Source organism: Marmota monax, unplaced genomic scaffold (assembly GCF_021218885.2).
Source record: "Marmota monax isolate L192 unplaced genomic scaffold, Marmota_monax_Labrador192_F-V1.1 WCK01_AAM20220418_F8-fsc00040, whole genome shotgun sequence".
In the NCBI taxonomy this organism is placed as follows: domain Eukaryota; kingdom Metazoa; phylum Chordata; class Mammalia; order Rodentia; family Sciuridae; genus Marmota; species Marmota monax.
Genome location: NW_026692782.1, coordinates 14843499 through 14868189, shown reverse-complemented (window position 1 = coordinate 14868189; position 24691 = coordinate 14843499). Strand labels below are relative to the sequence as shown.

Below are 24691 nucleotides of genomic sequence, written 5' to 3'. Positions count from 1 at the left end.
GTAGACACAATTTTTTCCCCCAAGTATTTTCAAATCACTGTTACCTGAATCCATAAATGTGGAACCATGGATGCAGACAGCCCACTGTACAGGGTGTTTCTGATGCTGAAGACGGAACTCAGGGCCTTGTGCACTCAGAGCGCACACCCCATTGAGCTGCCCTCCAGCTTCTTCTTGGGTATACCCGATGTCCTTCTGAGCATTTGACTTGTTGAACACTGGCTGGTCTCCTGGCTTTCGCTCTACCGTCTCCTCTGTGAACAACATCCCCTCGGCTGGTGGAATGCTCTGAAGGCTCCAGACCCACCGGGCTTCACACACAGCAGCTGCAGTGCTCCATGAGCACTATGTAGGGACCACTGCTCTGAGAAGAGGAAGCCTGGAGGGCAGCAGCGCCACCTGACTCTCCCAGAACAGCCAGGCACCGTGGCAAGTTTTGCGTAGACAGAGGAGGCCTTGTGACCTCTGAACTCCCAGGCAATATACACAGTACAAAATAATATACTGACCGAAAAAGTTTTGTGAGAGCTTTAATGGCACAAAATGTTTATAGCTACAAGTTATACATGTATTGTAAACTGTATTTAATGATACAAAATGCTAACTAAATAGATGAAGAATGCATATTCACTTTGGCTCAGTTAAGTCCAATAATATCAATAACTGTTTTTTCTTTATAAATTCATCTAGCTGGCTAAGTCTTCAATTTTCTTTTCTTTTCTTTTTTTTTTTTTAGTCTAGTAAATAATTTTACTGCAATCAAGGTAACTTGCTACACTTTTCAATGTGCAAGGTTGTGCAGTTTTGCTCTTGATGTTATTTACAAATATTTTAAGCCAGTTTTCATCAAACATAAGAAAATGAAACCTGCCTTTTCAGCCCCAATTTGTAAACAGGTGTAAAGCTTTTTAAACATTAATCTCAGAATTTCAACTGTTAATCGTTGAATTCTCCTTCCCAATCAGACAGTGTGTTTTCATTCAACAAAAGTCCAGGAGGAACATAAACATTCATCCCACATGTTAAGGGCTATAGATAAATACTGCATGAGCTCCTCGTGTGGTGAGTTCTACTGTGATAAAGTATTCATCATTTTCCATAACTTCAAAAAGGACAACACTGAACTTATTTTCAATGCTGGAAAAAAAAAATCACAAATATACCCAAAATCCAATGGCACTACTGATAAACTGCTACTGAATTTAGAAAGAGGGCAATGTATTGCCTATAAAAAGTTGCTCTTAAAGTACAATTTTCTTCTTCTCTCCCATGCTACCAATTATAATACAAATTGTATTGTTATAGCAGTTTAGTTCTCTTTATCAGCCTTTCCAATTTTATTCAGGCTTTTCAAAAACAAACAAACAATCAATCAAACAACAACAACAAAACAGTGGACCATCAGATATACTTTCTTCCCAAAGAAACTGAAACACAAAGACTTGAAATAAATATGTTAGAAGGCAAATCAAGTGCTACCAGTAAGACAGAAACAAGTTATAATAAAAAAAGATGTCCAAAATTATTTAGATATCAAATGCTAGAAAGAAAAAAGAAAATAATTCAGGAAACTATTTTGGATATATCACCTTTCTTAAAGATAGCCAGTTATGTTCTCAAAAAAAAGCAGAAAATAATTTTTTGTTGAACCTGTGTTACTTTCCTCTGTAATATATCATTTTTACCAACCTTGATTCAAGAAAGAAGAATTAGTTTCTGCAAACTGGAAAACCTGGTTGTCATAGTGTTTTTATTCAAGTCAACCTGATGCACTTTAGATTGCTAGCTTTAAATTTTAACAATTTTAACAATTGGTTCTCTAAATATTCAATAGCAATGTCTACATCATAAACAGTAATAGTTTTTATATATAAAACATACAGTAGTATCCTTCAGAGTCATGCTGTATGTTCTGAAATCCAATAAAATCTACTTGAAATAACTGGCAATCCTGATGCTTTCTAACAATTTGGTCCTAAAAGCTTCACATTTTAGAAACAAACGAAAAAGCACGCTGTTGAAGGGATCTGCTGAGTGTTCTGAAACGTCAAGAGTTTAACATAATTGAAAAGACTACTACATGAGAAAATCACCAACGCCCATGGAATCCCAGGGGCCACCTTGGGAAGACGCACAGTAAACACCAGCAAGGGAGGGACCAGAAGGAAACAAATGGCATCTTTCCAGAACTTTGCCAACTGTTCCCACAACCCAAGTCTGCTTTTCAAAGTTGCACAAGTGCTTGGAATAACTCTGAAGCAATTTTCTTCAGAGTTTAAAGGCTTCAGAGTATAAGTGAAGCTTCCTAAAACAAGAAGCCTATGTTAACACCAAAAATGGACTCACTCAAGTCTCTTCTTAGAGGAAAAAAAATGAAGAAAAAAAAAAGTAAAGTCATGAAAAACTCACATGCAGCTACTACACAGAAATTTCAAATACACAAAAAACTCAAAAGCAATTTTGCATGACTAGGCCTGAGACTTCCTTATCAGAAATAAAGATTCCACATCATAGAAAAGACAGCATTACAGCATACTAGTAATAAAATCTGCTGATGTATCTTAGTTCTTACTCTATTTCCTACCTATCATTTAAACAGCCCGCCTCCTAAAAACTAAAAGACGCTATTAGGAGGCTTAGAAAAAAAGTGGCTCCAAAGCTGGTTTAAAATAATTTTTTATTGCCCAGGATTTTTTTCTTGTGTCTTGCTTTTTATTGTCATTGTTTTTGGTTTTTTTTTTTTTTTTATTTGTTTTGTTTTGTTTTTGCTTTCTTTTTAATAACTATAAATTCAAGCTTTGGGAAGCTTGACTGTCTTGGAAAACAAAACAAAAACTAAACAAAGCATTTTATATCATTTGCTAACCTGATCTCATCTCAAGAGAGACAGTAGTTACACTGCCAGAGTAAAATTCCTACCGTGAGTGATGCAGGTCTAATTCTGGTGGTACTAACAGGAGACAACAGCATTGTTGACAAAATTATAATCTGCTGGTGGCATTTGCGGAAAAAAAGCCCTTGCAAATTTCTAAACAATAGTAAATTCTGTTAGGAAATTCTAAAGTGTCTTACAGGCCAAAAAGGGAATAAAGTTAGTAAAATGCCTCAACCGAGTTTGAATAAAATACTGGAATTGAGAGTTACTGGACTGGATATGTAAAAATAGGGGGAAAGGTTGGTCATGCTTACAATGGTCTCAAGTTCAAATAAACTACTGTGACAATACACCATTTCACAGGCCACACGCATCTCCAGGGGCTTTTCCTTCCCTCAGTAGGTGCTGGCAGAAGGTGTGCTCAGTCGTTTTCCAATATAGATGCTGAAAGGAAGCAGAGCGATCATGTCTCACTTGTTTCTACATCTCTATACCAGCTTGTCCACAGGTTGATTCCTACTGAAGAACTATAAGCTTTCCAGTTCCTGAAAAAGGCTCCAACAGTATACACACACAGTTCTCAATTCTGACTCCCTGGAGCTACCACTTTCTTTTATTTATTATATATTTCTGTGGTGCTGGGGATGGAACTCAGGGCCTCACATGTGCCATATTAGTGCTCTCCCACTGAGCCACATCCTCAGTCCACTGACTTTTTTAAAAATTTTATTTATTTGAATTTTGGGGGTGTGCTGGGGATAGATCCCAGGAGCACTCTACTCCTCAGCTATATCCCCAGTCCTTTTAATTTTTTATTTTGAGACTGGATCTCACTAAGTAACTGAGGCTGGCCTGGAACTTTGGATCCCCTTGCCTTAGCCTCCTTGGTACCTGGGATTACAGGCAGGCAAACCAGTCACTAGCCCTGCAGATCTGGTTTTATCTGATTCTGTATATTCATTAACTCAGGACTGAACAGCCAAAGAGAAGAGGTCCTCTTCTCCTTTGAGATGTTTCTTTCTGGTGGACAAAAAGTTCTATTGCTACTTCAGGTAAAAAAAAAAAAAAAAAAATTATATATATATATATATATATATATAAAAGAAATTACTTGGGTGCTAGGTTTAGGCAAAAAATTAGAGCTACCAGTGCCTTTAAGATGGCTCTTACTGATTAGAAATAAATAAAAATACCAAGTCAAAAAAAAAGGCTCTTACTTACTTACTACAACTCTATAAAGGATTAGGGTCCCAATGTGACTTTTTCCATTCCAAGCAAGTACTTAAGTACTTGACCTCTTAATAACACAAGCAAAGGGAAATTAAGAAAAATAAACAACTACCTCTACCCCCAGTGCAATAAAAGCAACTTAATGTTTTTAAGCCCTTTTCTTAACATTCATTTTGACAATCTATGTCAACAGCTACACTTGAGGCAAGAAAAGTCTGAAGATTTACAAAAGCAAGAAATACTGCAAGGTCAAAAAACCACCTCTTTAGGGCAAATGAACTACTGAGCCCTTATAACTTACTAAAATCTAACCCCTGCCTCAGGGTCCATACCCTCCCTTCCTCCATAAGCACCTCTCTTTCTGATGCTTTTGATCACCCTTACTGCCTCACTCAGGCAGACCAAGCATCAGGAGAGACAAAGGGTATGGAATGTTACTGGGATCTGCCTCTGTGGTGCTGAGCTCCTTATGGGGAAGGTAAGGGATTATCCATCTTTTGAGGATTATACATGAAAAATGACCCACCGGGCATGCTTAAAGAGCATAACACGTCTTTAAAAAATAAAAACAAAATAAAACAAGCCAGGTGTGGTGGCACATGCCTATAATCCTAATGACCCAGAAGCCAGCCCCAGCAAAAGCAAGGTGCTAAGCAACTCAGTGAGACCCTTTCTCTAAATTAAAATATGAAACAGGGCTAGGGATATGGCTCAGAGTTGACTGCCCCTGAGTTAATCCCTGGTATGTGCCCCCTGCCACAAAAGAATGGCTGGAGATGTAGCTCAGTAGTAAACTGCCCATGGGTTCGATTCTCAATAGCAAAACAAAAACAAAGTCTAAAATTAAAATTTCACTTAGTGGATTAAGATGAATATCTTGGGCTGAGGATGTGGCTCAAGCGGTAGAGTGCTGGCCTGGCATGCGCAGGGCACTGGGTTCGATCCTCAGTACCAAATAAAAATAAAATAAAGATGTTGTGTCCAACGAAAAATAAAAAATAAAAAAATATATTAAAATTTAAAAAAAAGATGAATATCTTATTTCCAAATAAAGGGAAAAACCTATTATTAAAACTGCCTTGGGTTGGGGTTGTGGCTCAGTGGTAGAGCACTTGCCTAACACATGTGAAACACACGTTCAATCTTAAACACCACATAAAAATAAAAAAATAAAGGTATTGTGTTCATCTACAACTAAAAAACAAAAACAACCCCAACTGGCCTACAGGTAGACCAATCAAATCATGTATCAAATTTAACTTACCCATTTTTTTTGGTACTGGGGATCAAACCAAGGGGTACTTTACCATTAAGCCACATCCCCAATCATTTTTATCTTTTTATTTTGAGACAGGGTCTTGCTAAGCTGTCAAGGCCTTGAAACTAAGATCTTCCTGCCTCAGCCTCCCGAGCTGCTGGGATTATAGGTACATGCCAGTTTAATCATTGTTAAGTTTACTTTATTTAAACTAAAATTTACTTTATTAGAACTAAAACATTAAAAGCAAACCAATATGGGGCTGGGGCTGTGACTCAGTGGTAGAGCACTTGCCTGGCACATGTGAGCATGACATAAAAATAAACAAAATAAAGGTATTGTGTCCATCTACAACTACAATATTTTAAAAATTAAAAAAAAAAAAAAGAAAAGCAATACAAACTGTTTTCCCATGCATTTCTTACATCTCAACAAAAAGTATGAGGATGAAATGAATGGAAAAAACTTTAAGAGTTTAATGGTTTACTTACCCTAGCCCCAAAGCCAAAACATGAGAAAGGAAGAGAGATGGAATGAACACCTTCAGAAATTCTGCAGAAAAAATACCACCTTTCTTCATGGCTCCACTTTTCCTCATGCTTAGAGACACAGCGCGCTTGGGGTGTCTGAAGTGGAATTCCCTGAGAGAGGAATCCAGAGATGGAGTCAGAGATGCATTTGCTGGACATACCTCAGGGGTCTCCAGGCCCCCTGCAGAACCCACAGGGAGACGCAAAGAACTTACTTGGGTGGAACATTTTCAGGTCTACTGGACCAGTCGGACACCCAGTCTGCACTTTTCTTCAAAGCCTCAACTTCCTTCTCTCCTTCTACCACTTCCTCTTCTGACTATAAAGAAGAATCCAACTTTCAACAAAGAATTAAAAAAAAAAAGTACAATTCCTTCTAATACAAAAACAAATCTGTGGACAGAAAATTAAGAACTATACTCAGAAGGTTCTGCCCCATTTTCATATTAGAAAAAGGCTATTTTTCTAAAAAGCTGACAAAATGACCTAAGAGTATTTTCTATCCTAAAATAAACTCAGTGAGATTGACTGTTGGTACAGTGAAGTATAAACTATGAACTTCAAAACTATTTGAGGATACAATGATAATTAAAGTTTGGAAAATCTAGATAATTATTCAATCCAGTGCAGATGAACATCCATTACATTATTTTCCTTATTTTTGTATGTATTTAGATTTTCATAGAAAAAATAAATAAACGCAAACATATCAAAAAAGATATAACAAAAATACAAGTGCTGAAAAGCAAATCAAATGGGAAATACGATAAGGAAATAAATAATGGTCTTAGGACTTAGACGACCACCGTTCTAGAGACTTTATATTCATCAATTTTCACTTGCATCAACCCTATAAAATATAAGACTGTTAAAACCTACTTTCTAGATGGGGAAACTGAGACACAGCATTTTGTACCCTGCCTAAACTTCCATGGTTAAGAAGTGACAGGGCAAGCATGCAATCCTGGCAAACTTTAACATACCTGCTCTTAAGCAACAGGTTTTACTCTCTGGAAGTAGATAACAATTTTTAGATAAATCACTATCCAAATATTTCCCAAGGTTTTGACACCATGTTAGCAAAAAGTTTTTTGGAATAATCTGTTTTAAACTGAGTCAAGAATTTAACACTTACTCTCTCAAATAAATGAAAAAGAAATTTTTATTGCTAATGACAACCTGAAGTTTCAGGCCAAGATATACGCCAAGAACAATTAAAGTTTCCAAAAGTTTCCCTTTAACAGAACCCACAGGACTAAGAAATTCCTCAGTACTATTTCTTCAGTTTTAAGGAATGCAACACTATGACCCCAAGCCAAAAGGTCTCAAAGCTACAAAGTGTTCTCATTTTGTTTGCGTAGGATTGTCTCTCTGACCACAGCTTTCATTCTGTTCAGGAGACAGTTGCAAGGCAGAGCCTGGCATGTTCACAGCCTTCAGCTCTGACAGGTCTAGTTTATGGCTGCCCAAGGAAGAGAGCTTGAGACTGGATCTCTGTACAATCCTTTTCCCCAACAAAACCAGAGCAAACCCCTGTGGATTCTTGCTACTCGTCAATACCACTCTTATCTAGTTCTGCTGAACTTGGCAAATCCCAATGAATGACACACAATGTAGCATTTAGAATTGAGCTTTTTCCATTGGGTATTGGAGATTACTCAGAATCATGAGTTGGCTCTTTGGAGTGGCACTGAAATCATCCTAAACCAAAAACAATAAATTGTTACAATTTGCATACAGACTAGCTTGTGTGCACACAACATCTGACTCCTCAACATACTGCAGATAGCTTCTGAAGTTGCCTCCTATCTCTCTAAAACTGCTCACAGATTTAGCTCTGAATTTTGAATAAGTCAGTATTTTGCACTTTCCAACAGAGGGAACATGCAGTAAGAGCTTATGCTTTTTTTCCTCCCTAACACGGTGGGATTTTTCTCTCAGCTGAGGAAAGCAAAGTTTTCTCTGGAATAGCATTTTAAAAAGCTAAAGAAATTTCTTATTCTAATGTTTACATAAAGAATGGTAAGCTCCCCTCATTTAGCACTGCTCTGAGCTTCTTTTCATTTATCTTAAATTTAATTTTCAGGTTTTAAATTGTCTTCCACTTCTTGGAATGGCCAAAAAATGGTAAAAGTGCACTTGATCTAATTATATGAGATTCATGCTTTTAAATGAATCAATGATCTTCTCTCTGCACTTACATCTACTCAAAGAAGAGTCGGGCGTTTCAGACTGTTCTTGTGTGGGAGCCCCTTATCTTCACAGTTAGATTTTCCTTCTCTGGCCAATCCTGTTCTCTTAGGTCTCTAAAGTGAATATTAAACTATATACTGTGATCCATGAACAGACCAGTTTTACAAGACAGAGAAGGTTATTTCCAGTTTGAATCATCTTCCAATGACACCCAACACTCTTTGATCCTGAAATACAACGCAAAAATGTCTTGAGATCACCTGTGGTCCATTTCCTGATACAAAATGGTTGAAAATGGAGACTTGAGTACTACTATCCTAAAAGTAGTTTTAACTAGCTTTTCCCTAAATGTATTACCTTAGCAGTCCCCATACTCATAACTCATCAGACCTGTTAGTTCATTCGCAAGCCCTATGAGCTCTCCTGTGACCAATTCCATTCAGTGGCTAATTTCAGTAGAAAGAACAGGGATCATGCACAGCTTAGAAAGACCCGTTTTCTTTCCTTTTTTTAAAAAAAAAAAAAATTATGTTTTAGTTGTAGTTGGACTCAATATCTTTATTTATTTATTTTTATGTGGTACTGAGGATCGAACCCAGGGCCTTGCACGAGCTACGTGAGCGCTCTACCACTGAGCCACAACCCCAGTCCCAGAAAGACCCTTGCTTTGTTGTCTTAAATAAGTAACTTAATTGGGGCCAAGCTTCATTTTCCCCATTTGTCCAAGGGGATGATATCACCTCTTTCACTAGACTGAGAACATTAAAAGTGAGAAGTATTTTTAAAAATAAATTTAGCAACCTAGCACACACACTCCTGGTAAATGTTAGTGCCTCCTCTCCTTGCTCCTCCTAGAGAAGCTTGAAAATGTCATCTATCCTTCATAGACAGACACACATGAGAATATCCCATGTGATGAAGCATACCTAACAGTCCTTTGTTTACTGTTTTTAAGTGTTTCTTAACCCTAAACTTCCTTCTCATTCATGAAAAAAAGTAATTTTTCCAAATCCCAAAGTAATTAATTTTAAATTGTTTCTTCAATTTAAAAAGAAAAACAATGCAAAAGGCTTTTTCAAAGTTTAAATAAATGATCCCTATTCATATCTACCTTATTAAAAGTCTTACTCAGCAATGTTTTTCTTACAAGAGTTAGGGACTGCTTCTGCCAAAACTTACCCTTGTTTCAACAGGTTGATCTGTCAATGTGGCTTTTCCTTTGTCTGAGGAGAGTCAATGCTCTTTTAGGTACTTGTTTCTGATTAGGGATCCACTGGTAATCCTACTAGAATCTGACACAGTGAACTCCTGAACTTCACAAATTCCTCTGAAATTCTAAAGTGGATGTATTCAGCTCTAGAATTCCATGTCAACTCAATGATCAGATAAGCCCAATGGTATAGCTGTCATTCCATAACCCAGGAAAGTACTGATCAAAGTATTCCATGGGATTATTAAGATAGTAAGGGGGGAAGTATGTATGAGGAGGGGAAGGTGTAAGGTCAAATAAGCTAGAGAAACATTTGGTTTAGTGAAACTGGATTTCTTTAATGCAGGAATTTTCAGAGCTACTACCTAGGGTGACTACTGCTAAGGAGCCGGGCTGTACTATTTTCCACTAATCTGACTTCAGAACTGTTTTATGGAGCTTCCCATTGAGCAAATATTCCTCAGACACATTTTGGAAAACACCAATCTAGATCTTCAGTCTGTATATAGAAGCTGATACTGACTGAAGACTACTTCTTCAGGAAAGGCTATAACACAGATTTAATTTCCCCTCCCTCCCTCCCTCTCTCTCTCTCTCTCTCTCTCTGATCTTTGCCATACTTCCTGCAATGGGGACATGTACTTTTGTAAACATTAGTTACAGTTTACTGTATGGGGCCAAACTGACATACATTAGCCAGAGAATCAACAATTCTCATCAGATCACCTCATTACACAAAAGCTTTGCCATTTGCTATAAACTTCTCTACAGAATATGGTGCATCATAAAATATATGGTATTCAATCTGTAGAATTTCTAGGTTTCAGAGAATGGCAAAAATAGAGCACAGCCCAAATATGGAGAAACTGTGCAGCTTTTTGAAATGGATTACTGGGCGAATCAAGTAACAGGAAAACTATTTCTATTGCAAACGGGCCAAGGATCATGTATAGTAAGAACACTGCAAAACAAGGGTTTTTAAAAAAATAACTCATGTAAACATTCATTCAATATTTTTCAAGTGCCTAAACACAGGATAAAAAGAAGATGGTTTTTGCCCTCAAGAATCTGTACTCTAGTCATGTGTAGTGGGACACACCTATAATCCCAGCAACTTGAGAGACTGAGGCAGGAGAACCAAAAGTTCAAGACCGGCCTCAGCAACTCAGTGAGATCCTATCTCAAAATAAAAAACAAAACGAGCTAAGGATGTGTCTCAGTGCTAAAGTGCCCCTGGGTTCAATCCCCAGTACCAAAAAAAAAGATAAAAGTTGATCTGACACCTATGTAAGATTAAGGGCAGGCCATGAATGTTCTAAGTCATTAGCAACAATTATACACTCACCATATTTTATGTTTTTTTGATGCAAACCTCTGTAAGATTTAATTTTTTCCTTTTTTCTTTTAATACTATACTTCCAACCATATCAATTTCTAGTGAATTATTTATCTTCTTTAATTCAAGGAGTCTTGCCAAAATTTAGAAGAATGTTTCTCTCTTGCTGCAAATTCACCTTGGAAGTCGCTGCTTTGATTTCAGATACAGGCAAAGTTTTCACACCCGATTCTAACACAGCCTTCATTTGAATTTATTGCAATCTTAAATAAGACATCTCAGTTTTTCTATTTATAAAGTCAAAAAGTAGCCTGGAATATTAGGAATGTTACATCATAGACAAAAAATTTCCAACACTTTTAGGGTGAAAGGGCCCCAAATTCTTAGTTCTAAAGAAGTGCAACAAGAACAAATATTATCCTAAATAACTCCAAAATTGGAAATTGAGTAACTTAAAACAGCTTCAAACTATTGTTAAGATTTCTGAATAGTCTTCTTTCTCACTATACTTCAGCAAAAGACTTAGAGAACCTTCATCATTCCTAACTGCTTACTTTACTATAAATGAGAATAATAAACACACACACCTGAGAGCTATGGTCCCTGCTGGTATGCATCTCCACATCAAACATGATCTGCCCATCTTCTTGAGGTGAAGGGCTAGGAGAGAAAGAACTGAGCTATTAGCTTTACCCCTCTTCTTATCAAATGAATTAGTCTTTACATGAAATTAGAAAATCAAATTACAGCAAGATGACTATACAAAAACAGTTAATCCAAAAGTATATCATAATCCTAAACAAGCGAATTTCATGTGATAGAAAGTGACTAAATAAAATCAAGGGCTCTTACAAATTGTTCCAGACTTCACCAGTGGTGGTGAATTCCTTTACAATGCTAAATCTGCAAAGAAAATATTACATAAAGCAAATAATGTCACATTCTCTTGTTTTATTCTTTTTTTTTTTTAATAAAAGCAAAATGATCTTCAAAGTCAGAATCCTAGCTTGCAGTTCTTTCAAAGTTCTTTCATCATTAAATAATTCGCTCCCAGCAGTTCTCCAAGTATGAAGAGTAGTTCTGAAGGACTACTTCATAGGGTCTTCAAGGTTAAGTTTTCTTTCACAATATTATTAGGATTTATTTGCTATTTCCATTATCTCATAAAATTATAGCAGAAAATTCTACCTGATGTGTAATATTATAGCAGACTGGATGTAAAATCAGGTGAGAATCCACCTATTCTCTAATAAGCCAGATATTAAATTTGTGAAATATAAGACAATTGTCACTATTTCTTACTAATTTTTGTTATGATAAAGCTTTTTTTTACTCAAAAAAGTTACTTATGTTCAAATGTAATATATTTATTATTTTTCAATGAATAACTACATATTCTAAATTTTGTCCTAATTTCTTTTTCAGGGGGAGGCGGTGAGAGGATTGGACTTAGGCTCTCAATTGTGCTCTACCACTGAGCTTCACCACCAGCCCCATTTGTAAATTTCTAAAACAGTAAATATCCAAATACACAATCTACATGCAAAAGCTCTTTGGCATCTCTAATAATTCTTAAGAATGTAACAGAAACTGAAAGGTTTAAGAAACGTTATTCTATTTATTTCAAAAACACGTGCTCTGAGATATTTCAGAGTGAACTACATAAACTTATATCTGAACACAAACCGTTATGCTAGTACAAAATATATTCCCAGAACTACAAAATCTACAGATGAATTCTTAAGCAAAACACATGATCACAAAGTGTACTTGTTACAATCAATGAATACAATGTGCTAAGTCCATTTCTTAGTTTTATCAATGATCCTGTGTAACTACAATGAGCCACCGGAATTTTCAATAGACACATTGTGTTCCCATCCCATGTAAAATAAAACAGGTCTGAAGGTGTATATCAGTGGTAGAGCACTTCCTAGCATGGGCAAGGCCCTGGATTTGAACCCTAGCACCAAAAAAAACAAACAAAAAAACAACACTCAAATAAAATAGAGGTGAAAAATAGACCGTGCTCAAAGGAACAGACATTAACTACTAAAGTCACCAAGGGCATGTGTATAAGGTTACTATATGGAGATGTCAGTGAGAAAGCTTCCAAGAGAAGCCACATATGTGGTCATCAAGACCCTGACCTGACCCATCCTGGCACATGGCACCACTGATAGAGGAAATCTGAAGGAGCCAGGAGGCTTCACACATGTCCCCAGGAGTGATCTCTGAGGAACATCAGTTGACTCCTAAGACTATATAGGAACAAGGTCAGTTTTGACCAGCTTGGTCTTAAACACCTGGCAGAAGAGTATAGCCTGAGCACAGTCCTACATGGACATTTAAAAGGGGGAAAAAATTATTTTTAATATAATTTAAGACGTACATTTGTGTCAGCCCTAACAAAAGTAAAGCTGGAGACTATAAAGGAAGGGTACTCATGAGAGTGCCTAATATTTAACTATCACAAAGACTCTAGAGACACAGGCTGTCCTGCATTCCAGAGACTGGCTGAAATACTAATTGTTTTCATGTTAAGTGTTTATCAAAAAAGTAATGCTTTGCTGTCTTGTTTATTGTTGTCCCAGCATAAACCTTGCCCTATATATACCTTGTCCAGTCACCTGCCAACTCCCACCATGTTCCTCTGGACTGCTATGATACTGAATACCCATAACTGTCCATGCCCCTCCTGACAGAAAACAAGAACTCTGGGTCACTTCCCTCCAACTTCGCCCTCTCTCAGCAGGAAATAACTTGGAGATGTCATCTCCCACTTTTCCATAGAAATGGAAGGTAGAAATTGACAGTGGGGAAATGAAACAGTGTTACCTTCACCTTCTGAAAGTAGCACTCATTGTGCTAAGGCTTATTTAAAAAAAAAAAAAAAAAAGATTTTTCCTCTCTTCTCCCCTCTCCCCCTCCCTAACAAGATTGGGGAGACAGCATTATCTTTTCTTCCCCTAGTTAATTGCCTTGGAACACACAAACTACAGATAGGAGAGGCCTGCCAGGATCTGGAAAGTGAATATTTCCCAAATTAACAAGTGAATCCTAACATGCCATCAGGGGGCTTCCTACCACAGCACACCTGGGATGTAACCCTTGAAGTTCCTTTAAAACCCCCTTCAAAATGGATGGCATTAGAGCATATTATGCTAAGTGAAGTTAGCCAATCCCAAAAACACAAATGCCAAATGTCTTCTCTGATATAAGGGAGGTGACTCAAAATGGGGTAGGGAGGAAGAGCATGAGAAGATTACCTCTAGATAGGGAAGAGAGGTGGGAGGGAGAAAGGGAATTGCATGGAAGAGGGAAGGAGACCCCCCTTCGTTATACAGAATACAGGTATGACGATGTGAGGGAAAAAAATAAAAATAAGTGGGTCACATTAGATTGGGTAGAGAGAAGTGATGGGAGGGGAAGGGAGGGGAAGCGGGGAATGGAAGGACAGCAGAATAAAATAGATATTATTATTATTGTGGGTATATACGTGACTGCATGACCAATGTAATTCTGCAACCTGTACACTCAGAAAAATGAGAAATTATAACCCATTTGATTCAAATGTATGATATGTCAAGATCATTGTACTGCCATGTGTAACTAAAACAAATAAAAATAATAATAATTATGCAATCACAAAAATAAATAAATAAATAAAAATAAATAAAGCCCCCTTGTCCCTACTGAGAGAGTCATAGACTTTGGGACAGGAGTCCACTGGGTTTCTCTTTTGCTAGCAAAGCCATAAACCTTCTTTTTCCTTTTTCTGAAAAGAAAAATAAGACCACCAGAAATGACTTATTAGGCCAAGGTATCTTAAGACCAGTATAGTCAACATAGGAAATTCTTAAATGATAGGAAAAGGAAAAAGATGGTTCTATGTCAAACAAACATATCACATAAACTTAAAAAACTTTTCTCTTAAATAAGAAATGTCAGCCATAGCACAGGAAACAAACAGAATGAGGTATTCTTGTCCTCAGTTTACTGTATTTGTTCTTATAACAATGTTGGCATCAAGTTAGGGGCCAGCTTTACATATAGCTGGGACCAAATCAAGACAGGCAGAGTGACAAGGCAGGAATCCTACTGCAGCACCACTCTACCTCTGCACTGCTGCCACAAGCACCAATCTCACTCCCAGAAATACTAGCTCTCCCCTGGTCAACTGTTTGCTACTCCTAACAATTTGGAATACAATAAGGCTTCAACCATGGCTCCTATGGAGAAGCTGGGAGGTTGTAAAATATCCCAAGTCTCTGCCTCACCCATTACAACTGAATCAGCAGCTCTAAGGATGGGGTTTTGCACTGGTATTTTTAAAAGTGCCCTGATGAATTTAATAAGCAGTTAAGCTTAAAAGTCTCTATAATTGGGTGGAGAAAAAGCAATATATACAAGGGTTATCTTCTAACAACCACTGTTAGGGACAAAAATATATCTTCAGAATAATTTATAAATACAAATCAGCTCTGGGACTAATATTCTACAATCCCAACTCTTTCACCTATAAGAAACATTTCCCAACAACTTCAAACATAAAGAGTTGCATGTCAATTCAAATGACATTAATTTTGAAGTGTTTTTAAACAGCCAAGTGAGTAAGATATTACTGAGCTAAAGTACTAGGCCTCCTTTGTCAGATGACAGTAACCCAGAGCCTGGAGTATGCAAGCTAAGTAATAAGAAAGTGTTCAAAAGCATACGCCGTACCTCTTTTCACATATTTAGAAACCAAAACTTTAAATACAACCTTAGGAAAATGTATTCATATTCCATCATATGTATAACTGCAAACAAAATGAAAGAAGATTACCAGACAAATAAACAGGTGATTTTTCCCTGAACCATGTGAACAACAGATTAATGGAGACAGTGGTATCACTATTCAAGGTTCATGTACTTGAAGATATAGTGAAATAGGCCATATTAAGCAGAAACCTTCACAAATCTAAACAGAAAACTTTAGAAATCCTTCAACAAATTCCATAACACAAATCTTCATTCTGAAAGACAGACTAATGCTATTTACTGGAATCAGTGACAAACTGCTCAGAATGTGCTCTTGTTCTGCTTATGACAAGAGACATCCCTGGCTCTAAGAATCATGGGGACAAGTCAGAGATGATTCAGGGACAAAGCGGGTGCTCAGTGTGCTGCACAGTCAATAAGCCTGCCCACTGTTGCCTTGCTAACATCAGTGGATCATAAGATGTGCAGGAAGGTCTAGCAGATTTAATTCATTTCTCTCTTTTTTGACATGTTTTTCTGATAAACACTAATAGGTGCTATATACATAATTTCTATAAGATATAAAAATGTTAGGAAAAACATCCATAATTCTGTCCTCTGAAGAGAGTCACTGTTTATATTTTTAAGTTTTCCCTTATTCCTCCTCCTGTGCGTGTGCATTTTGGACATGCTTAGTATTAGTTAACTATTAATTAACCAGAAAATTATCCAGTACTCCAGAATGCTAACAGTGTGCTGCCACTGCACTAAGAGGTTTTAAATATCTGAGAGGCTGAGGCAGGAGGATTGCCAAGTTTAAGGCCAGCCTTGGCAAATTAGTGAAATCCTATCTAAAAATAAAAAAGGGGTGGGGATGTGGCTAAGAGGTAAAGTGCTTCTGGTTTAATGCCTAGTTTAAAAAAAAAAAAAAAAAAAGAATCTTTACATATCATTTAATACCTAGTCCCTCTGAAAAGGAAAGGAAAGGAAAGGAAAAGCTCAGAGAGGTGTCAAATTAATAACTTGATTTCATTCCACTCATACATCTCTCTCAATGCTTACTCTGTCACCACAAGCAATCCTTAATCAGTGGAATTCGCTTCCCCACATAAAACACAGAAAAATTAAATCTGAAGTAAAACTTCTCCTGAGGAACAGAAGGTCTTCAAAATGAACTTTCTTTACAGACAGAGGTTCGTTCTTCCACTGTGCAAATATTGCCAGAACCTGAACTGACTTGCAGATCCTGTGAGTCAAACATTTATGAGTGTCTGCTGCATGCCAGCATCATTACTGACAAAGGTGCAAGGAAGAGCCATGTGGCCCTCCTATGGGGAGACAGACTTCTAAAGAGGCAAGTCAAGCACAATGCAACTTGGGGAAAGGACACAAGGGCAAAGGAAACTGGGAGGAAGTTAGATTTATTTTACAAATTAACATTTATGCTATTGAATTTTAAACTGATAAACATGTAGAAATAAAATAATTGGGGCGCCGGGTGGGGTGGCGCACACCTGTAATCCCAGTGGCTCAGGAGGATGAGGCAGGAGGATAGCGAGTTCAAAGCCAGTCTCAGCAAAAGCAAGGCGCTAAGCAACTCAGTGAGAGCCTGTCTCTAAATAAAACACAAAATAGGTCTGGGGATGTGGCTCAGTGGCCAAGTGCCCCTGAGTCAATCTCCAGTACCAAAAAAAATTAATAAAATGAAAAAAAAATCTAAATAATAAAAATTACTGAATCTGGAGAAAACCAGAGGGCCCTCAAAGGACTGTCAATTAGCTCTTTGATTTAAATACATATGGAGGTATATTTTGTTAATTGAACATTTAAGCAAATAAATTTTTTCTCATGGGAATTAGCCCTGTAACCCACCTGTCTCCTGAATTACATCAAAACATGGATCTCACTTACCTGTCACAGTGAGAACTGCCTCTTGAACTGCTCTGTCCTGATTCATGCTGTGCATCCAAAAGAATCTTTTCCATGTCTCCATTGTGGATGGAAGAGGAAGAAGGTACATGTTCCAGCCCTCCATTCTTCCCATTGCCATTATCATTGCCATTGCTGCTATTCATGGGTAGCTCCACCCAGGAACCTGTTGGACAAGTCAGATAAGTTAACCACAGCAAGACTGAAATCCGTCATGTGCACGGATGCTAATATGGCGAATTCAGATAACAATTCTGACTTGCTTTAAAGTGAATGCAAAAGTATTCTGAAGAAAGTAAACAAAGTGCAATAAAGTCAAAATCTATATTGTTCTGTTCCTGAAGCAGCAAATGCAATTGGTTAATCGCAAATGACCAATTTAGAAGAAGCTGGAAATCTAAAACTAACTTTTTAGAAAACAAGTTTTCTAAAAATAATTTTCTCCCTGCTTACAGTTTGGTCTACACACAATCAACAATTTCCTGAAAAAAAGAAGTTGCTTTTCAAAAAATAAATAGCTACTTCATTACTAGACGGGCTACTTGCCTTTAATATTTTAGTCTCTCTCTCTCTCTCTCTCTCTCTCTCTCTCTCACACACACACACACACACACACACACACTCTCTCTTCTTAGCCTGCCTCAGTTATTTAGTATCTGCATCACAAATTAAATAATAAATATATGACTTAGAAAAGTCATACAGTTCACCAAAATAGGTTTAACAACTAACTACCACAAACAATGATGAAGCTGCTAGAGAAGAAATCTATATTCAAGGAAAAATTGGGGGACTGGCATTGTGGCTGAGTGGTAGCGCGCTCGCCTAGCAAGTGCGAGGCCCTGAGTTCAATTCTCAGCACCATATAAAAACAAATAAAGGTATTGTGTCCAACTACAAGTAAAAAATAAATATTTTTTAAAAAGAAAAGAAAAAATTTTAATGTATGTACAAATTTAGAGCATAAAAATAATGCAGCTGGTTCTTAACAAAATCAGGTGAAAATGACAAAAAATTCTAGGAGGAAAAAAGTTTTCGCTCTAGTCCCTATATTTGTTTCTTCCTTTCCTCTTTTATTCTGTCTCCTTTTTTATGTACTAAACATACCTGGTGAATGTGACTCTTCTCTTTTCTCTCCCGCAAATTCCTACTTTCTAGGGTTTTCATTAAGCCCTGCTGGTTTGGAAGCAGAAGCCACTGCACAGGGCTAGAGAGAGAAGTGGATTTGTGGGGGGTAAATAGTCAAAGAGGGTGGAGCCTTATGAAAAGGGGAGGAGGGACACTTGTAATCTGCATAGGTCCTGAAAAGTTTTTACTAGCCCAGTGAGTTTGCAGAACTATTAGTGCTTGAATTTTAATAAGAATCGATAACAGTACCCAATAAACCAACGTTACAACAAAAAGAGAAGAGTGTTTTCATAACTTCCCTTCCTTACAATAAACTTTGTTTTAGAAAATATAACCCAGCAGGTTGGTAGGGCCATTCCTCTGAATTCTCCACAGAAGTGCTGAAGACTCCCAGGGCTAAATGCAGAGTTCCATCAATTAGAATAATCACTAAAACAAGTCAAAACCTAAAATACACTCTAAATGAGGCCATGACTATACCTGATGGAGGGTGAGTTCACTGTCCTCCTTACAAAAGAAAGGAGAGCTCAGGCATACCTGGCTGGCTGGAAGTCTGACCCTACCTCCCACCCTCTGTGTACAACCTTCCTTTCTGCCTTCAGCTTCCTCCCAGAGGTAACACTGCCTAGGACCCACCTCCATGGGCTGCCTGGAGGACTACCATAGTAATATAAGGTGCCTAGTAAACAGAAGCTCATACACATGCTATGGAAAAAGAGTTTGAATCTATAAAGTATGTTCTCAGAACAGTGTTTGCTAAATAAAGTTAGCCTGTCCTTTCCATCAAAGGCAGCCCCAGAAGCAATCACAGTCCCAGATTCATCACCCAGGACAGTGCCATCAAACAAGAGTAACAAACACAAGTTGCAAAGCTGAGAGATAACTGAATATTTGGAGTCCCTTAAAATTTAGAGTTCTGCAAAATATTTTTGGGAAGGAGGGGGAGAGAAAGAGATAAAGATAGACAGACAGACATACACTAGAGATGGAGAAACTGGTATATGCTAAACAAACTTTTTCCTATTCCCATTGCTTCTAGAATTTTCAAACTTCTTTTGAAACCAATAAAAACAGTTCTTCTTGTACAGAAGCCCAATGTGTAAAATAAACAAAAGCCCAGAGCTACCTCCTGCAGAAACAGAACTAAGGACCCAGTAGTTCCAGATGGGTCTCTATGGAAGTCGGTCTTCCCTAAAACACAATTACTCTGTACTTGATGTACATCTGATCAAAGGGAAAAAAGGCAGCAATAGTGCCAAGTTTTCTGGTCCTTACTTTCCGAAGAACTTCCAAACCAATATGTGAATCATATTTTCTGCACTAAAAATACATAAGCCATTATTAATCTAGCATTTGTTTAGGGACCTTGGAGAGACCCAGCTAGAAAAGTTTAGGGAAAGTAATGCATGGTGGCCTTAATACTCTGGAGCGCACTCACAGCACTTCTGCTTAAGGCAGACTGTTTTTATGTGGCAAATGTTAGTACAGTGGTTAAAAACAGACCAAGCCAGATCCCCACTTATCACTTAGTGCTTTCACTCCCTGGACAAGTTACTTAACCTCTTTGTGTCTCAGTTTCCTCAGTAAAATAGGGATAATAGCAGTATTTGCCTCACAGAGTAGTTAGGATTATTGAATAAAGTGAATAGAAAGATAAGGATCCCTGTAAGTACTATGTACATGTCACTACAATAATTATATTCTGTTTCTTTTTAAATCATTTCTGATTGCAAAAAAAAAAAAAAAAATGTGTTCTTGGAAAATATAAACATCAGTATAAAATGAAAGAATTAATGCTTCTCCTCAAAACCTCCTGTTCCTACTCCCAAAGGAAAACATGCAAACTGGTTTTAAAGGGAGACTTCTGAAGTTTTTTGAAATACAGTTGTTGAAAGACTTTTTGTTTTGGCCCTGGGGAGTGAATCCAGGGGTGCCCTACCACGGAGCTACATTCCTAGTCCTTTATATTTTTTGAGACAGGGTCTCAATAAGTTGCAAGGGCTGGCCTCAAACTTATCCTCCTGCCCCAGTCTCACAAGTGGCTGGGATTACAGATGTGTGCTTGTCTTTGTATTTATAAACAAATAGAATTGTACTATATGGACATTTCTGTAAGTAGCGTTTTTCACCTAAAACTTTGGAGATGTCTTCCAATATCAATACTTGTGGACATTCACCGTTCTGACCAATGCATTGCACCTCACCTATTATAAAAATGCACTATATTTTAACCACTATCCAATGGCAATGGGTAACCATTACCCAAATATTTCTTTTTAATATTTATTATTGTAACTGGGGCTTCAATAGACATTTTGGAGGGTAATTTGGCAATATGTATTAAGAGCCTTAAAAAGGTAGATTTCCTTAACTCAGTAACTCTTTCAGAAACATTATATACAGAAATATACAGGGCTACAGAAAAAGTTATGTACACATTAAGAGCCTACATGTTAGCTTTATCTTTTGAGTAACAGAGAAAAAAGCAAATCCATCTTTCTCAATAAATATACTACACACACACACACACACACACACACACGCTTTTTCCCCATCACCTAATTCACTCCATTTCCAGCCTAAGAATTTCCTAATGTTCTAACTTTACCAGTCCTTCACAAAGTCCCCTTTCACTTGGAAAGGAAGCAGGGCAAGATGTGAGCATTGTGCTGTCCAAGTAATACAAGTAGAAAACAAATTCAGAGTGAATTATCTTCCAAATACGCAAGCTTTAAAATAAGAACTAGATGTTTTCTCTGTTATTTTAAAAAACTATTTACAAGCTGTTCCTTTATGCCAGTTTGTACATAGACACAATGACATTTTCTAGTTTAAGTCTTTGGGAACAGCTCAGAGAGATCATGAAGGCTGATCCAATAACTGTGATGACATTCACTCCTATGATTTCATAATCACCAGTTGAATCCTCTTGAGGGTTGGGGAGGTAAAGAAGGAAGAATATTTCTCCTCATTTCCCCCCAACTTTTCCAGGCTGTGTATAACTGGTACCTTCAACAGGGACAATATACTTCATATTTATCTTCTTTCCTCAAAGACTTTATTTCAGGAATCTGATGCTGGAATCCAGAACAGGCCTTCAACAGTCACTGGCATTCTTCTAAAAAATATGTTGACTTTTTTGCACAAATAGGTGCTTACACACCAGTGACTTATTTATTCAAAACACTATTACAAGGCAGTGGTATGTCATATGCCACAGTCTTAAGAGCCCTCCTGTCATACCTGGGGAGCAAGAACATTGTAGTTGAAGAGATTTAAAAAGAAAGAAAAGGCTGCTTACACTCCTATGTTAATTTTCCTTATAGGCCATGTTGAATCTTATGATATAAAAGTCTTATTCAAATATTCTTAAGGAATTTGGTAGCTTTCTTAAGAATAGAACAAACAACTGAAAATGACCTTTCAACTTTAGAAATAGTCTGGATATTTGCCCTCTAATTTGAAATAAAAGCAAACAGTCCCCCTAGAGTGGCCAAAAAAAAAAAAAAGAAAAAAAAAATCAGAGAAAGGTTTCACTATTTCAAATATTTCAATAATTTGCTATTCAAACTCTGCTTTGACCCCTGAACTAAAGATAAAATCCCAAACCAGAGATAATCTATGGAGTTTCATCTTCTGTTTTTCAGTTGTGCAACTTTACCCAGCAAAGTACTAGAACTTATCAGCAATTCAGATAGTATTAGACGCCTGAACAAGTTGTTTTGCCCAGTGACTAAAAATCCCTTTAAGGAATCAATAAGGTTTCTTGTTTTGTTCAGTCCAGTGTTGTATAATGAGCTTAAAAAGCAAACAAAGAGGCAAGACAAGACAATAATTAAATAAGGCATTATCAAAAAGCTGTTTTAAAAACTTTTGAAAGTTCAGCCTATCTCAAATAAAACATTTTTACCTAGCAAATTTCCCAAAGCAACATCTGGTAGATATCACATGCAGGCTGTGTCCTTCCACTTCTGTAAGGAACTAACAAAAACGTAGCAGGAACTGATTGGCCAAAGATATCAAGCACCTCACAGGTCTGCCAGACACCAAAACAAACATATATACAATTCACTACCACCACCCCTTTTTGGTTAAATGGTCAAAGGAAAGTTAAAAACCCTTTGCTTTCTGTGAAATCATGAATATGTACTGACCAAATTCCTAACTCACAAGAAAACACTGAGCAAAATTAAGAAATAAAATACTAAAAGAAATAAAACAGGTTGGCCACTCTGTACATGAGGCAGAATGATAGGCTGAAAGAATAAAATACACACTCAGGCCTATTTAAGAGATGTGTCCTGGAAAGAGCACCAGATTGGATCAAAGTGGGAACAGGGCTCCCAGCTGTGGACTTGGGAAAGACCTTTCTATCTTTACTAGTAAATAACAGGGGACATTTATCTGAAGTCTCTTCTCATTCTAAAATACACCTAAGAAAAGTATGCTAAAAATGGGTAAAGTCCCACATTAATACGTAATACAAGTAACATTTAAAGATACACAAATCGACTCTTATTTACTGTGCTGTGTCAAACAGTATGAATATCTTATTCTAAAACACAGATACTTAAGCTTTTTTTGAAAAGTCAACATTTAGGCAATAATTTCATCAAAGGAGGGAGCAGCAGAAATAAATAATGAAAGCATCTTAAAATATCCCAATTCTGCCGCCACCCTGTGAGAACAGGAACTCTCTTCCCTAAAATGGTTAGGTCATGTTGAAGCACCTTCCTCTTATGAAAACGACTGCCTGCATGACCTTTAAGCACCCAAGTGCTTTCTGAACAATTCCGCCTGGCCCTATGCTACCTCTTTCATAAGAGAGGAATTACAGAAAGGGTGGGCAAGCCCTTCCAAGAGTAGGCGCTCTCACGACAACCAGGAACACTGTTAGGACAGGACGTCTGAGCGCCAGAATGTTAGGGAAAACAACTGTAGTCGGTGGACACTCCATCCTGCCCACGAAAATTCCGTTTCTGAAAATCCACTGTCCAGACTCCGTGATGGGTGCAACCTTGGGTGGTCACAAGGATGTTCTTAAAGAGGTTGCTGAGTACACAACCCACCGTTTGAAACAAGAATAAAATCACTTAGGCAACTTGGGGGAAAGCTCAAAAAGGAAAAAAGAAAAAGCAGGAGCAGAGCCTCCTCAGCGCCACACGTGACTCCAGTAACCACTGAATTACCAAATGGTTTTCCTGACCCGCGTGTGGCAACAAAGGGACGCCGCCCGCGGTCTCAGGTCGCGGCCCCGAGCGCCGCCGCGCGGGAGGGCCGGCCGGCCCCGCACACCTGCTCGGCTGCACGTCCCGGCCGCCCGCGCTCCGCCCGCCAGCAGCGTCCATCCCCCGGCGTACCCGCTGCACGTCCCCAGCCCGGCCCACGTTCCCCAGCGGCCCGCTCCGCCCCCACGGTCCGCCCCCTCCCCGCCCCGCAAGCTCCACTTCAGGGACGGCACTCGGGGTCTAGGCGACCCCTGTCAGCTCGCCCCGCGACCGTGGCCTCCAGCAGCCCCAGCCCAAGACCACGGGAGGGAGACCCACAGGCCGGGAGGGAGACCCACAGGCCGAGAGGAAGACCCGAGCGCCTCCTCCTGACAGGAGACGGAAGCTGTCAGTCACCCGAACATCCAAAACCTAGACCAATGGGAGGCCTTCTCCTCCCGCCCCCCGCGCGGAGCTGGCAGCCGCGGCCGGAGCAGCTCCTCCTCCCCCATCCCTCCACCGAGTCCGTCGGCCCTGCACTCACTGTTGAGGCCGGCTGGCGGAGGCAACGCCTGTTCCCCTTCCTCGCAGTTGTTGTTGTTGTTGTTGTGCAGGGGCGGCGGTGGCTCAACCAAATGAGACGACATTGTCGGGCAGCTGGAAGAGCTGCGGCCACAGCTAAGAGCGTCTCCGGTTCTCGGGCGGCAACACAACAAGCCGAGTCCCCCGCCCCCTTTTCTGCGCCTGCGCAGTCCCGCCCCTCCTCTGACGTCAAGGCCCGCCCCGGGCACGTGATGACAACACAACAAGCGGCGCGGCGGGGCGGGGCGGGGCGGAGCGGGGTCGTTCCCGTGCTGGTCCGGGACGTGCAGACGCGAAGTCATGCTGACGCGCGAGCCTGGAACGAATTCTTGCATGTAATTTGAGCTGACCGGATGCAATGAATTATGCAGATGGCACTGGGCTAGAGGATACGGAGAACTGTGGAATGAGGAAGTGCGAGGTGCTAAGGTGCTAGCGCCCAAATCTCCCACAGGAACTGGATCTCCACG

General features: G+C 38.7%; 1 protein-coding gene across 3 annotated transcripts; it reads right to left on the bottom strand.

Annotated features, from left to right (window-relative positions):
• Positions 1-513: 513 nt before the first annotated feature.
• On the bottom strand, positions 514-24392 carry Bnip3l (BCL2 interacting protein 3 like). Of its 3 annotated transcripts, none has more exons than XM_046447760.2 (6): positions 24184-24392; positions 17287-17470; positions 11220-11292; positions 6109-6212; positions 5855-6004; positions 514-3319 (listed from the first exon to the last, which is right to left on the bottom strand). In XM_046447760.2, exons 1-6 carry the CDS (start codon positions 24284-24286, stop codon positions 3271-3273), a joined length of 663 nt encoding a protein of 220 aa, XP_046303716.1. In that variant the 5' UTR covers positions 24287-24392; the 3' UTR covers positions 514-3270. The 3 variants fall into 3 exon arrangements, with proteins under 3 accessions (XP_046303716.1, XP_046303718.1, XP_046303717.1); XM_046447762.2 differs by lacking the exon at positions 24184-24392 and adding an exon at positions 22343-22482; XM_046447761.2 differs by lacking the exon at positions 24184-24392 and adding an exon at positions 18412-18560.
• Between the last annotated feature and the right edge of the window lie 299 nt (positions 24393-24691).

What these genes read in the sequence shown, in the direction of transcription:
- Bnip3l (XM_046447760.2), bottom strand. Translation starts at nt 24,286, where the DNA reads ATGTCGTCTCATTTGGTTGAGCCACCGCCGCCCCTGCACAACAACAAC. An exon ending in GGCAGTTCTCACTGTGACAG is followed by an intron (nt 11,293 to 17,286) that starts GTAAGTGAGATC and finishes TTTCTCTCCTAG; the next exon opens with CCCTTCACCTCAAGAAGATG. An exon ending in GTTTTGGCTTTGGGGCTAGG is followed by an intron (nt 3,320 to 5,854) that starts GTAAGTAAACCA and finishes GCTTCCTTTCAG; the next exon opens with CATCTATATTGGAAAACGAC.